At 44.8% G+C, this 13,782-nt stretch overlaps 3 protein-coding genes across 3 annotated transcripts; all 3 read left to right on the top strand.

Moving 5' to 3' along the window:
* Positions 1–25: 25 nt before the first annotated feature.
* Positions 26–4,882, top strand: LOC136441016 (polycystin-2-like). The gene is made up of 6 exons (XM_066437244.1): positions 26–267; positions 422–596; positions 742–1,368; positions 1,513–1,653; positions 2,371–2,451; positions 2,942–4,882. Exons 1-6 carry the CDS (start codon positions 187–189, stop codon positions 3,337–3,339), a joined length of 1,503 nt encoding a protein of 500 aa, XP_066293341.1. The 5' UTR covers positions 26–186; the 3' UTR covers positions 3,340–4,882.
* Positions 4,883–8,513: 3,631 nt separating this feature from the next.
* Positions 8,514–8,951, top strand: LOC136440477 (uncharacterized). Its single transcript, XM_066436524.1, has one exon. The coding sequence runs from the start codon at positions 8,514–8,516 to the stop codon at positions 8,949–8,951; it is 438 nt and encodes a 145-aa protein (XP_066292621.1).
* Positions 8,952–9,544: 593 nt separating this feature from the next.
* LOC136440877 (uncharacterized) lies at positions 9,545–13,663 on the top strand. The gene is made up of 3 exons (XM_066437031.1): positions 9,545–10,051; positions 10,418–10,513; positions 11,547–13,663. Exons 1-3 carry the CDS (start codon positions 9,789–9,791, stop codon positions 12,571–12,573), a joined length of 1,386 nt encoding a protein of 461 aa, XP_066293128.1. The 5' UTR covers positions 9,545–9,788; the 3' UTR covers positions 12,574–13,663.
* The last annotated feature ends 119 nt before the right edge of the window (positions 13,664–13,782 follow it).

Genomic DNA, 13,782 nt, shown 5'->3' with positions numbered 1-13,782 from the left:
TGTTTAACGTTCTGTTCACATCTTTCCACAGAGACACTCCCAATCGAGCCCCAGGCCGCCTGGTCAGAACTCGAGGAGACGGGGCAGCTGAAACAGCAGCGTGCCGAGAGGAAGAACTGGCTACAGCTGAGCAACAACGGCAGGCGGTGCCTGGTGGGTATCATCATCATCGCTGCTGCCCTGCTGATGGTCCATGAGGCGTGGAGTCCTTCCGCTCCTGCAATCAACGAAGGGCTCAAAGCTGGATTTATGAACGGCACCGACTCGGTAAGTTCCCTTAAACTTCACTCTCTACGTTGGTCTAATGTGGCTTCCTCTTTATCCTTATGTTCATAGTTTGAAATAGTTCAGGAAGATTTTTTTCAGGAGATTTTTTGTTGGAGAAAGCAATCTATACACCGAACAATCACGTTTGTTCCAGGTTAAGGCACATGAGGACGTGCTGCCCTGGCTTGAAGGTGACTTCGCGCGTCAGCTGTACCCGACACAACAGTACAACGGCGAATCGCTGAACTGGAAGGACAGTGTGTTCATCAGGAACATGCGCGCCTACCGTGTGGGGCCGGTCCGCCTGGGACAGTTCAGGGCTCACACAGGTACAATAAATAAATAAATGGATACGCCCATCAAATACAATTTCTTTTTATTGAATGGGCACAATAAAGTACAGATTAGAAATTAAAAGGAGTGTGTATACTTTGGGTTGTTAAAATGTATTTTGGTATTCCGTATTTCTCTCAGGCATGTGTGACGTCTCACTGCCGGCTCTCCACTCCAACCAAACGTGCGTGAAGCCATACTTCAGCGGGGTAGCAGGTGAGTCCCTCGCGTCCTTCCAACGGTCGAAGCCCGAAATGTTCAGTAGAGTTATCCACGGGAAAAGAGGCTCGTACGGCGGACCGGGCTACAGCGTCTCCCTCGGCGAGATGAAAGCGGAGATGATGGAAGCACTGAAGGCCCTGAAGGCAAGCCAGTGGATCGACCCGTACACGGCCGCCCTCGTGCTGGATCTGACGCTGTACCACGTCAGTACCAACCTGTTCAGCACCGTGTCCGTGCTCTTCGAGTTCCCTCCAGCAGCGGGAGCCATCGCGACCCTCCAAGTCGCCACATTCCCGCTGACCGCGCTGGGCATGGCCCCCACCATCATTTTCGTGGCCAAGGCGGTGTTCTTCGCTTGCCTCCTGTACGTCATCATCCGTCTTGTGAAGAAGGCGCGCAAAGAGGGGAGGTCCTTCATCCTCCAGCTCTGGACCATCGTGGAAGTCGCGTCGGTCGTGACGTCACTCTACGTCATCGGGGCGCTCGCGATGAAGGACACCTTCGCGGGGAGAGCCAAGGCACTCATCAAGCAAGAAATGAAGAAAGGTACGTTGTTTGCTGTCTACACTGTATGCCAACATATTTGTTACATCACATCTTTAATAAGTATGAATGAAATGTTGTCCAAAGAGGCAAGTGTTTAGAAATATCTCAATCTTAATATGGATGTATCTAATATTTCACATACAGACCGACGCAGCTTCGTGGACCTGTCCGATGTCGCCTTCTGGAGCGACCAGCTGACCGCCGCCGTCGCCATGGTGATCTGGTTCAACCTGGTGAAGATCTGCAGCCTGATGGGGGTCAGCGCCCGGGTCCGCACGTACCTCGGTGAGTTCTGATAGGGTGGTTGTAGTCACGTGACTATGACGTAGGTCAGCGGCCGCCATTTTAGCCCGCACGTACCTCGCTGAGCCCTGATAGGGTGGCTGTAGTCACGTGACTATGACGTAGGTCAGCGTCCGGGTCCGCACGTACCTCGGTGAGTTCTGATTGGGTAGCTGTATTCACGTGACTGTGACGTACGTTAGCGGCCGCCATTTTATCCCGCACGTACCTCGTTGAGTTCTGATAGGGTGGCTGTAGTCACGCGACTGTGACTTACGTTATCGGCCACCATTTTGGCCCGCACGTATATCGGTGAGTTCTGATATGGTAGCTGAAGTCACGTGACTGTGACGTACGTTAGTGGCCGCCATGTTGGCGGGCATTTGACCCGTGCGAATGATGTTGACTGTTTTAATGCCTTTGTGCCTCAAGATGCCTGTTCTTTCCGTCTTTCTATCAAAGGGGCACCAGATTATTCACAACTTCCTTTCTTGTAACCACCAGTCGTCTCTTCCTTGGTTGTAATCATGCCTAGTGCATTCTGGATGACCTGAACTCCGGATGACCTGTTGCCATCGTGAATCTATCTACTCCTCTAACATGGCGGCGGATTTCTGCCTACATTTTCTTTATTGAAAGTCCATTGCCTAAATTCCCACCTATAAATTGAAGATGCCACAAGGAAATCCTGTATCTTATTTGTATCCATCTCTTTTCCAGATGTCCTCATCCACACCCGCATGCAGATGTTGGGCAGCCTGGTCATCTTCATCCTGACCGTCACAGGCTACGGCATGCTCGGTGAGTTTCTGATCTACTTGTTACTCAGTCCTTACAAGTAACATCTTTGGGCCCTGTCACACTTGTGCGTATATTCAAGTGCGCGTGAGTTGCGCATTAACACTTTTCACACCCATGTAGTTTATTTTGCAGCTTTCCGTTGATCTGGTGAGTTGGTGGACATTCCGCAGCCCTTGGAACTAATGTTTTGCTAGTCTATTGCTCTTAGGCGTTTTGTGCCTTTGTGCTTTTTATGTCTCGCAGCGTTCCACGAAGAGTGGACTTCATTTCGAACGAGTTCCAGTCCTGATGAAGCGATGCAAACAACTAAAGCATGACCAAACACCGGTGATGCATCTGTGGTAAAGTCTCTTTCTCATCCACAGCCTCTTGCAGAAATCCGTGCGCATTGTATCCCTACTTCTGGATAAGACGTGGCATCGCCCAGTTTCAGTCCGGAGGAAATGTATTCTTGCTCACTCGTCACTTTCTGCCATTTCTGTTTCCACAGGCTACCTGCTGTTCTGCCCGTACGTGGACGCATTCCGGTCCCTGAAGTTCGCCATAGCCGGCCTGACGTTCCTGCCGTGGGGAGAGGTCGGCTATGACGTGCTCGCCACGCCCAGCGAGGTGGTGGGACCGCTGTTCCTCTTCGCGTCCGGCTTCACCATCCTGTACCTGCTGCTCAGCTTCACGGCAGGCGTGTTCGTCAGCGCCACGTCCGCCATGATGGGCGAGAAGGGCAGGGGGAGGGTCGCAGCGGCACAGCAGCGGGGGAAGAGGCTTGCCAAGGCCGCTAGACAGGCTAGGGCGGCCGCGCCTCCAGTGCGTAACACCTTACACTACTGCAACTGCGATGAGAGTAACGAGTGTTTTGGTCAGGCCCACACAGCTGAGACGCGGGTCTAGATCAGACAGGATTCAAGACCACTTGTGGTTAACCTACATTGTACGGCTGTACAGTAGTATTTACCACATTGTAATTGAGGCTAGACGATGGAGCGTTTTGGACAAGATTATTAGTTTGATAAAGCTGGATTTGAGATCAATCATGACTATGTCATGTTTTTCCAAGATTGTACGGCTGTACAATACTAGAATTGACCTTTCAACAACAGGTCTAAATCAGACTGGATTGTGATCACTTGTAGATAAGTCATTTATTGCCTGCGTTGTACGGCTGTACGATGCTATTAATACCTTGGATTTTCAAGATAGATTTACGAATCATGATACTGTATTCATACTTTGTTTAGACTAGAGTGTTTTGAACAGGCTCACGCAGATGACTTGCAGAGTTTGATCAGGCCGGCTTTGACATCACCCATGACTGTATCATGTATTCCCTAGATTGTACGGCTGTACAATACTAGTATTGGCCTTTGCAATTGGAATGAGATAATCGTGATACTTTGTTGATTAGATTGTACTGAGCCACGTGTTTAGATCCGGCTGGATTAGGATTACTTATAAATGAGTTATTAATCGCTAACATTATACGGCTGAACGATGATATTGAGACCTTTCATCTGCAAGATAATGTTACAAACCATGATGCTATATATGCCCTGTTAACATGCGTGAAATACATTTCGAGTTAGATCCAATGTTCGTGGGTCGCTAATTTCATATCGATGACTGTCTTTGAATGAACTGAAAACCGATACAACAAAGGAAAAGTAATAGAAAATAAATAGCAAAATTGGATATAGATAGTGCTTTTACTAACCAGCACTAAATCGCTTTTTCAAAGATTGATATCAATTCAAGTTGAACTTCAAAATGGTTTGGCCAGAAGAAAAAGAAGGCCAGTTATATCTTTTTCAGGAATAGTAACATGCCAAGAGATATGTTATTAGAATTTTGTAAAACATTTTGGGGAAATTGGAAAATGATTGTGCTTAAAAAAGGAAACTGGATAACAACGAATCTGAATATGTCCAATGACATAATCTAAAGCCCCTGATATGTCCCTTGTGTTACATCATAATATTGGGGTCAACTAGAAAAACTGCTTGTAAATATTGCGTGTGTCTATTGAAATTGCATGCAAAGTTGTAGGGTAGGAGCATCAAAAAATCAGCAAGAATGTACAAAATTGGTAAAATTATTTGATAAAGGACTAAGAATACCTAATCAGCTTTCACTTCCATGCTCAGAAGAAAAAGAAGACCGGTTGTATCTATCTAATAATTCATTTTCAGGATAAGTAACATGTCAACAAACTTGTTTAAATTTCCGTATTTTTCGTAGTAAACGTTGATAATCACATTTAGCAGAAAAGTTTCACATTTAGGGAGGATAAGAAAATTTCTTCTGGAAACTTTAAGATGAACTTGTCTTTGTAACTTAATGTAAAAATGACTATATCGACGTTTTTCTACCTTGTTAATTGTACAGCGAAAAATCTGTCCGCCGTTTATATTGGAATAAAGTTTGATCGATTTGCTGATTCAGGTTGTGTATTCCTTGTATATAAGGGAGCATTTATGCATTTTTTCACGCCCTCGCCGTGCCAACAAACAAACAAATGTCTTTTCTAAGGTAGAGTAGTCTCCGATAGAAGAGTTGTTGTTATGTAGCAGAGCTGGGATGTCATTACTAGTATTTCCAGCGACAGGTCATTACATTCAAATCCACATGTAGGTGATGTTTTGAAACATCTCAAAGGGCATGTTGTAAAATTACTGTTACCAAGCAATTCCAAACAAACGCATACAAAAACAATGAACAGTAACTGATCTGATTTTAACATCTTTGAAGTTGGGTTACTTGCGGTAACGCCGGAGACTGGCGCTGTCATGTCGCTATGTTAAGTATAAGAATCATTCACCAGGTTGTATTATTTCAGCCAGTAGGTACCCATGTGAGTAATGAGGCTGTTGTAACGCGCTCAAGGCACCTCCTCGAACACGGACCCCCGTTTTTCGTCTCATCCGAAAGACGGTGCAGCTCCGACAAGGAGACCCTTCCCGGGATTCGATCCGGGGTCTCCCGGATCCAACTAATTGGAAACAGGAGGCTCAACTGCGAAGCCGCTACCAATTGAGCTTCAGGGACATCCATGCTTCTGACCCAAAGAAATTTTTAAAAGGGCATACTGTAAAAATATCTATCAAACACTTCCAAACAAACGCAAACAGAACCAATTCACGGTGATTGATCCAATTTCAACGTCTTAGAAAGAAACTGGGTTACTTGCGGTATCCCCGGAGACTGGTGCCGTCGCACAAGCTAGACAAGTGCCTCCGGGTGATGTACAGTATCAGACTTGGTGACATTTTAGTCCGAACTCGCAACAATTAATCCCCGTCAGATAGCTCGCCATGCTTCTCACCTGGCTCGTGTGACATTTGGAAGATAGATATGACGAATAGACGACTTTATTTCTCTTTGAAAATGCATCTGGAACGTCATCCACCATATCTCCGAACAAATAGTGTAAGAAGGACTTTGAAGGATGTCGGTCAAGAAAGGGTTCGTCGTGTTTGTTTCTGCTCTATAGTCACACAAATTAACCTACTGTGGGTAATGACGAAGTAGTGACCTTTAGAAGCTGCAACCGTTGAATAGTTGACCATTCCTCTTTCGCCAGATATGAAGTTTTCTTTTCATTGTATGGGACGAAACAGATTAAACGTCCTTTTGTCAGACGAGCTAGGAAAAACCTACACTAATGGTAAAGTCCCTTCCTTTTTAAGACATTCAGTGGGTAGGTGGTTCATACATGCACCGCACAATCAAAGATTGCAATCTGGCAAAACATGCAAACGACGGCATTAAAGACGAAGTGGTGACCTTCAGACATTTACAAGCTGCGCCCGTTGAATAGTTGACCATTCGTCTTTCGCCAGATATGAAGTTTTTTTATCATTGAACGTGACGAAACGTATCAAGACTCTTGTTGTCAAAAACCTACAGCAATGCTTCGTTACTTTTAAGAAAGGCAGAAGTTCGGTGGTTCATACACACATCGCACAATCAAAGAGTGTAATCTCCTAAAACATCCATACGACGGCATTACAGTGTAATCGCCGAGAAAATACATTCCCTATCTCGGGAGACGCCTGTAGAAATCACAAAAGAGCAGGATGAAGCTAGTGAAATCCACTTTAAGTCTCCACCCGTGCCTAATAGCTCCATTTGAGACCTGCCATTCTTGGCGCGTACGCGTCCTGCCTTAAGGGATTATGACGGCTTAACGAAAAGCCTTATGATATTACGCCAGTCTCCGTTTGACGCACTGTACGTAAAACACGTCAATCCTACTTAAGTACATACGTCGTCCTTAATTCTTCTCTCCGTCAATCTTCTGAATAGAGATTCACCATAATTGATATCCCATAAGACGTCAGACAGGTGATTTAGCTCAGGTGTGTGATCATCTTGACGTGTTATCTTCCCATCGTGTTCCATGTGGTGCACAGAAAGCCCTAAGATATCTGCTTTCTTCCATCGCTTACAATAACTAATGAAGGTGTAACAAAGAACGTAGGATTAGCGAGAAAGAACTGAATAACAATTCAAATGACAACAGAGCGCTGTGAATATAAAAAGAAGTAACAAAGTTCAAAACAAAATAGTTAACATACAAAACTTAAAAATGATACACCAGACGACAGCATTCGCCGGGGAAGGATACTACCAAAAAAAAAAAAAAAATTAGAAAAGTACCTATAATAGACATGTGTGTTTGTATTCATCTGGCTCTCTACCCATTGTGTGTTTTGCCTGTTTGTGATTCGTGGAAAAAAAGCTACACGTAGCTGAATTATTAGAACCGGAATAGGGCACTTACTAGTCAGAAAGAGACTTCAGTGAGTATAATCTACCCATAGAGCCAAATCGGTAGTACTAGTCTAATGTTGCTGAGGTCCCATTTCGGTAGAGGTAGCCATTACTGTTCAAAGTGCCAAATAAGTACCATTATGGGGCATGGAGTATCAACATAGATAAAATCAGGATGAGAACACCAATGGTAACCTCCTGCTTTTGAAGATCGCTGCCACCGGAGCTGTGCAAAATGAGGTTGGAATGACTGAATTAAAACGAGTGAATGGAAGTAATGCTGATTGCTTGCGCAGTTCTCACATCGAAACGACGTCATTTTTTTTGCATCATATACATTGTGGTAGTGTTGCTTGAACTAATCATGTATAGAAATGACTTAATAGATTGACTTTCAAAATCCGACTTTCGGGATCGAATATTTGCCTTTAAGGTAACCAGCCTTGATGCTTTTAGGCAATATCAGCGCGCAGACACGTAATCCTATGATTGCCTGAAGACGTCAGAATGAGCCGCAGCACTCAGCCTTGATAGAAAAGAAGTGGCTGCATTACTGGAATCGAAAGGAGTTGTCTAAGATACCCTTTCCGCTAGACCACAATCAATGAGCGACCATACAGCGACTGTACAAGAGTTAAGTTTGTGTGAACCTTGATTTCATTACGGGAACGAGATGTAAGAGTATGATTAAAAGACCACAAAACAAACAAACACAATTAAAATTACTACTTATCTATCATTCATTGAGTGATCTGTCAAAGACCTGAATTCTCAGCGGTCGCACCTGATCGCTGCCTCTAGTTGAAAAGAGACGCCACATTTAAGTTGGCGCAATCACCTAGCTTTCACGCAGATTCCTGTGAGCCCATCGCCCCCGGAGTTGAGAGCTTTTTTGATCCGGCGCCAAGATCGTAACCATCACAGTATTATATCGATGAAGATAAGATGAAGTGACTCACGCAGGTGGAAGCGGAAAGGATAAAGCAGCTAACGAGGATGTAAAGGCTTTCTGAGACCATTTGCGTCAAAAGGAGAGTCCGTCTGGGAAAGATTGCATGAAGTACTTACCGCACCCACCATTCAGAGCTACAGATTACATCGGACGATTTTGTTGGTGCTCAGGAGAGCACAGTGGCAAGCGCTCAAATTATTAGGGCTAGACTTGTTATGTATACCTGGCATGCATTTGAACGAAAATAAAGAAATGATTGGTAGGTTGGTTAGTTGGTTGGTTTAGTTTTCACGTTGGAACATCATACCAAAGGCTTGACACGTTTGTGGCTGTCTAATAACTTATGGTGCCAAAGAGGCACCACAAGTTCGTCTGGGATCCTTTTCGGCAAAAGGACATCGATGCACTGGAGATGGTCAACAGACGTGCTGCCCGCTTCGTGACCAGCAACTACAGACGACAAGATGTCAGCATCACAGCGCTCCTCCGGGACCTGAAATGGCCGTCACTCCAGACTAGACGTCAGGACGCACGTCTGGTTATGATGTACAAGATCACAAACGGTCTTGTTGCTGTCCCGCCCACTCGTCTCACCCCAGTACACGCACGTACCCGTGCCAACCACGCCCATAAGTACAGAACCCTTCAACCCAAGTGTGACACTGCGAAATTCGCCTACTTTGCCAGGACAATACTTGAGTGGAACAACCTCTCCGCCCACGTAGTAGACAGCCCCTCACTGGACACCTTCAAGAGCAGGCTGCTGTCGTCACACCCGTAGCCCGGACACTGCAGCTGCGCCTCACCCCGTCTGTGCGATACCCCTACTAGGGGGTTTACAGACTATGAAATAAAAATAGAGAGGCATATCAAGAGGAAAAGGATTCGTTCCGATGTTTACCTACCTAGCACCGAAGATTACAACTGTAAAGGCATGAAGACTGGTATAAAGGCAATAACATCAGGTTTCCAAGGTACACAACGTTCTGAAAAACATTTTGAAGTACGAATTACAAATCGTTATTTGTATATAATAACATTTGTCTAGAAACTCATTATCGTGTACGTGTTTACTGCAGAAACGTCTCTACCAAAGGCAACTGTCAAATACGCAGTAAACGAAGACAGCGCCCCTCAACAACACCGGTCGGTACTGCAGCCGTAGAAGCATAAAATATGCGGCATCGACGTCTTTGCGCCAGGTTGGACATTTTATACATCGTCTTTGATGACCAGGTAGTCTTTTGTTCCACATGAAAGGTGTGCATCACAGTAGACTGATAACAATGTTTTGAATTTTCCCGCGGTAGTAGGCCAAAGCCATGGTGATGACCTTTCACTGATGACCTTTCGTCTCTGAACCTGGGACTTCCGCATGACGAAGGGGAATCCCCGACTCGTGCTCCAGTCCGCTGGCTGCAAAGAAGAGAGTTTCTCACAAAGCAAAACCTTTTGTTCCCTCGCCTTTTGTTTTGACCTGAAAGGGGCTAGCATAGAGACATCAAGTCCTACTTTCTCCCCCATTCAAAGTACACTTTCTCCCCCATTCAAAGTACACTGAGTAGAAGGTTCTCACGTTTCATACCACGACAGATCGAAAGGCAGACAGTAGACGAAAATGGCGGCCGAGTCGACCCTGCTGACTGCAAACCGAGAGGAGCTTGTTAAGAACATCCGGTTTGTGGAGCCGTTTCTGGACAGACTTATTCAGACTAACCAGCTGACTACAGAAGAGTGTGAGGAGGTGAGGAGTGGGAGGACTCCTCAGGACCGGGCCAGGGCGCTGATCGACCTGGTGAGCACCAAGGGGCAGGAGGCGTTCGGCAATTTCCGGCACGTCTTGAAAGAGACGAATCCCGAGTTGGCGGATATACTGCACAGGTTGGTGGGACATTTAACTTAATCAAGTCAACCATTGATGCCAATCGAGCGCTGGCATTCATTATGAAGAGCTATACTCTCCAGCCTGAGGTTGGTGGCGAAGATTGTAACCATCTTAATTAATATCATATGCCCCTCCCCTACCTCCACTGAAAGAAAATAGGGCGCATGATAAGAAGGTCACAATCTTCCCCGCCAACCTCTGCATGAAGAGCAGGGGTCAGTTTGGACAAAATAAACAATTTTATAGCCCCTTCACATTTATATGTTTTGTCCAAGTTTTTCCTTGCCTTTTAAATAGTGGAATTGGAAGTCTCTCTTGTATCAAAATGATCCGATACAATAACACTAATTTTGTTCATCCAGGTGCACCGACCATAACGAGAAGATCAGGCTCCACTGTGACGATTGTGTGCAGCTGCTGTGCCGGACGTGCAACAAGGAAGGTCACAGGGGTCACAGGTCAGTCGGTCACAAGTTCGTAAACAATCTAGCCATAGGGGTCACAGGTCAGTCGGTCACATGGTCATAGATAATCTAGCCATAAGGGTCACAGGTCAGTCATTCGGCCCATGACCGTAAATTATCTTGCCACAAGGGTCACAGCTCAGCGTGGGTCATAATCTAGCCACAAGGGTCACAGGTCAGTCGGTCACAATGTCGTAAACAATCTAGCCATAGGGGTCACAGGTCAGTCGGTCACATGGTCTTAGATAATCTAACCACAAGGGTCACAGGTCAGTCGGTCAAAAGGACGTAAACAATCCAGCCACAGGGGTCACAGGTCAGTCGGTTACAAGGAGGTAAACAATCTAGCCATAGGGGTCAAAGGTCAGTCGGTCACATGGTCTTAGATAATCTAGCCACAAGGGTCACAGGTCAGTCGATCAAAAGGACGTAAACAATCCAGCCACAGGGGTCACAGGTCAGTCGGTCACAAGGACGTAAACAATCTAGCCATAGGGGTCATAAGTCTGTCGGTCACAAGGTCCTACCACAAGGGCCACAGAAAAGTCGGCCATGGATACCGTAGATAATCCAACTTGTGCAATCAATTGGCCAGACTATACAGGCACGGATGCCGAATTTGTTGAAGGGAACAGTCCAATATTACAACAGTGATTACAAAAAACTATGTATACCTAATAGATTTCATGTCAAAATGAGATAGGTATGAATTCAAGTTCAAGCGGATATGAAAAGGTTCATTTAATTTTATCTACAATCGTTAATAAAGGATAGGCTAAAATGGAACATGCTTATATGATACTTTCTCCTCACAAATATCAAAACAATGACAAAAGGTTTGTACATTTGCCTATAACTTATAAATTTAAGTGAATCCATAGTAAAATTGATGTAATGCACGAATGCAATTGCATACATGCATGATGTTACCTGGAAACGTCTGGATACTTCGAAGCAATGATTCATTCTTTTATATTAAGCATATGCTGCTTCTTGTGAAATATTATTCTTTTAATTTGTCTTATAGAGTTTCATCGATAGTCGCTGACGCGCGTGTCATCAGACGGGAAGTCACGGCCTTTGTAAGAGACAACAGGAAGATGCTGAAAAACTTCAACGCCAGCGACGCCAACACCAGTGACGCCAACGCCAGTGACACCAACGCTAGTGACGCAAACGTCAGTGACGTGGAAGTCAGGAAAAGCCTGTTGCTGGACATTGAACTAAGGAAAAACGCACTCAAGGCAATGTTCATTGCAAAAATTGAATCAGAGTACGAGTGGTGTAAGGATCAGCTGGGTTTGGATGAAAGAGCTGCCAGCCCAGCAGCAAGCATCTCCAGTGTTGCCACCAGCAATACAGAGAGTGAGCTGTCGGGCAGGCCTGGGGCGCGGTCACCACGGTCGCCAGGGGCGAGGAGCTGGAGAGGAGTAAGGAGCCACCCCTACTCACCGGTGGACCAGAATAACTGGGGTACACAGCCACGCTCTCCTGCACGGATGCAACACCGTGTCAACAGAATGCCGAGTTCTTTGAAGGAGATGATTCATCTTTATTTACCTCCCTCTCCAACACCGCCCAGTGTTGCCTTTTCCCCACCAATCAGCCTCTCCCCATCTCAGACTCAGTCTCCATCCCTAGACTTCCTCACCCCGTCTGTATCGCCATCCCTAAACCTGTACCTGTCTCCAAGTACCAGTCCCGGGCTCCCCTTCTCCCTCTCCGCCCGTAACACTCCCACTTCCCGCTCCCCTTTATCACCCATTTCTTTTTCTCATGACACCAACCCCCGGCACAAGGACTTCGCCACTCCGCATCCAGTGTCCAATTCGCAACGCGAGTCTTTCTCCCAACTCAGTCCTCCCTCGCACCTCACGCCCGACTCGCCTAGTCTTGGTTTCCCCACGTTTCCCATTGTTACTCCTGGACCATCATTCCCACCTAGCTTCAGGAGAGTTAATCCCTCGGCTGGCTCACTAGCATGGTTACAAATAGCAGATAGGGTGATACAAGAAGCGAGAGCAATAGAAAAGAGAGACAGAGACAAAGAATAGTTGGTAATTGTAGAGGGAAAACACAAACTGTATGTATACTCAGATTCGAAGTGCTGTAGCAAACAAGAACTAATATTTAAAGAAAACAATACTCCATCAGTAGGGATCTTTGGAACTGTTCTTCACACCTCAACAAAATCTTTTTCAAATCTCTTTGTCACCATTTTCTTTGTGGATCATGTCTCTTAAGGTTGTTTTCATGTCTGTTCACAAGCGCAATAGACTGGAAGGTAAAATGCTGATGTGGATGTATGTATGTATGTCATAACGGCTATAGATTATGTAATTACGTAACGAGGCACAACAAATACGGTGAATTGATACTACACAGTATGTAGATGAACAAAAAATGTAAAAGTTAATTTGATATCAAACGTTAGCTAATACTGTATATAATGCCGCCTGTAGCTGAGATTTCAGTTCTATTTTAGTTTTTTTTTGTTTCAATTGCTTGGCAATGCTTGCACATTGCTTACACAAAATGGCAAAGCAGCAATAACTGTTGTAGTAGCAATATTAAATCACCGTTTTTATTTCATTACGCAATTACAACTCTGATTAAAAACTGACATTGAATTACAGTCAGGTGCAGTTTAGTAGACTAATGTATGTCATGAGAAAGAGATATGATGTCAGAGCTAACAAGCTTGACTCTTACTGGCTAGGTGAAGTACGCTTTTAAGCTTTTTAAAAATCCTTTTCCCTCGTGGGTTTCAAATTGGAGCAATAAATGAGTGGTAAGGTGTTAATCATGAATGTTTTGAATCAGTTCAAAATGTGGTTACTTTTTAGCATTATCATATTCAATTGAAAAGGTGAATTACTCTGTTACATTTGTATCTTGTCGATAGGTTCATCAAGGTAATGTGTAAGTCTAGCTAGTCTTGTGTAAGCTTAGTTAAGGTAATACAGGTACAGTCATCTGTATTCTTAATGTTTCAATATTGTTATCAAATTGGTAACGTCTCATTTTATTGTATCTATTTCTATTGTATTAGAAGAGGACTATAGGGAGATTAGTGAGTACATTTGTTACGTTTCACTGTGTAATTTACTAATGGAGAATCCTAATAAAAACAGTTTGAAACCAGTTCTTCATTCATTGTACAATTGAAAAGCACAAGACCTAAACAACACAGAGCCAAGCTAGGACCCTGTTGATGGGTCTGACAGCCTGTACTGACGTCATGTTGACATGGTGATGACCAT

Source organism: Branchiostoma lanceolatum, chromosome 8 (assembly GCF_035083965.1).
Source record: "Branchiostoma lanceolatum isolate klBraLanc5 chromosome 8, klBraLanc5.hap2, whole genome shotgun sequence".
Lineage (NCBI taxonomy): Eukaryota > Metazoa > Chordata > Leptocardii > Amphioxiformes > Branchiostomatidae > Branchiostoma > Branchiostoma lanceolatum.
The sequence above is the reverse complement of the archived record's forward strand: the minus strand, read 5'-3'. Positions and strand labels throughout refer to the sequence as shown.

Coding starts and splice junctions, on each gene's coding strand:
- LOC136440477 (XM_066436524.1), top strand. CDS start 8,514: ATGGTGCCAAAGAGGCACCACAAGTTCGTCTGGGATCCTTTTCGGCAA.
- LOC136441016 (XM_066437244.1), top strand. CDS start 187: ATGGTCCATGAGGCGTGGAGTCCTTCCGCTCCTGCAATCAACGAAGGG. Junction 268..421: donor TTATGAACGGCACCGACTCG/GTAAGTTCCCTT, acceptor CGTTTGTTCCAG/GTTAAGGCACATGAGGACGT. Junction 2,452..2,941: donor CACAGGCTACGGCATGCTCG/GTGAGTTTCTGA, acceptor CTGTTTCCACAG/GCTACCTGCTGTTCTGCCCG.
- LOC136440877 (XM_066437031.1), top strand. CDS start 9,789: ATGGCGGCCGAGTCGACCCTGCTGACTGCAAACCGAGAGGAGCTTGTT. Junction 10,052..10,417: donor TTGGCGGATATACTGCACAG/GTTGGTGGGACA, acceptor TTGTTCATCCAG/GTGCACCGACCATAACGAGA. Junction 10,514..11,546: donor GAAGGTCACAGGGGTCACAG/GTCAGTCGGTCA, acceptor TTTGTCTTATAG/AGTTTCATCGATAGTCGCTG.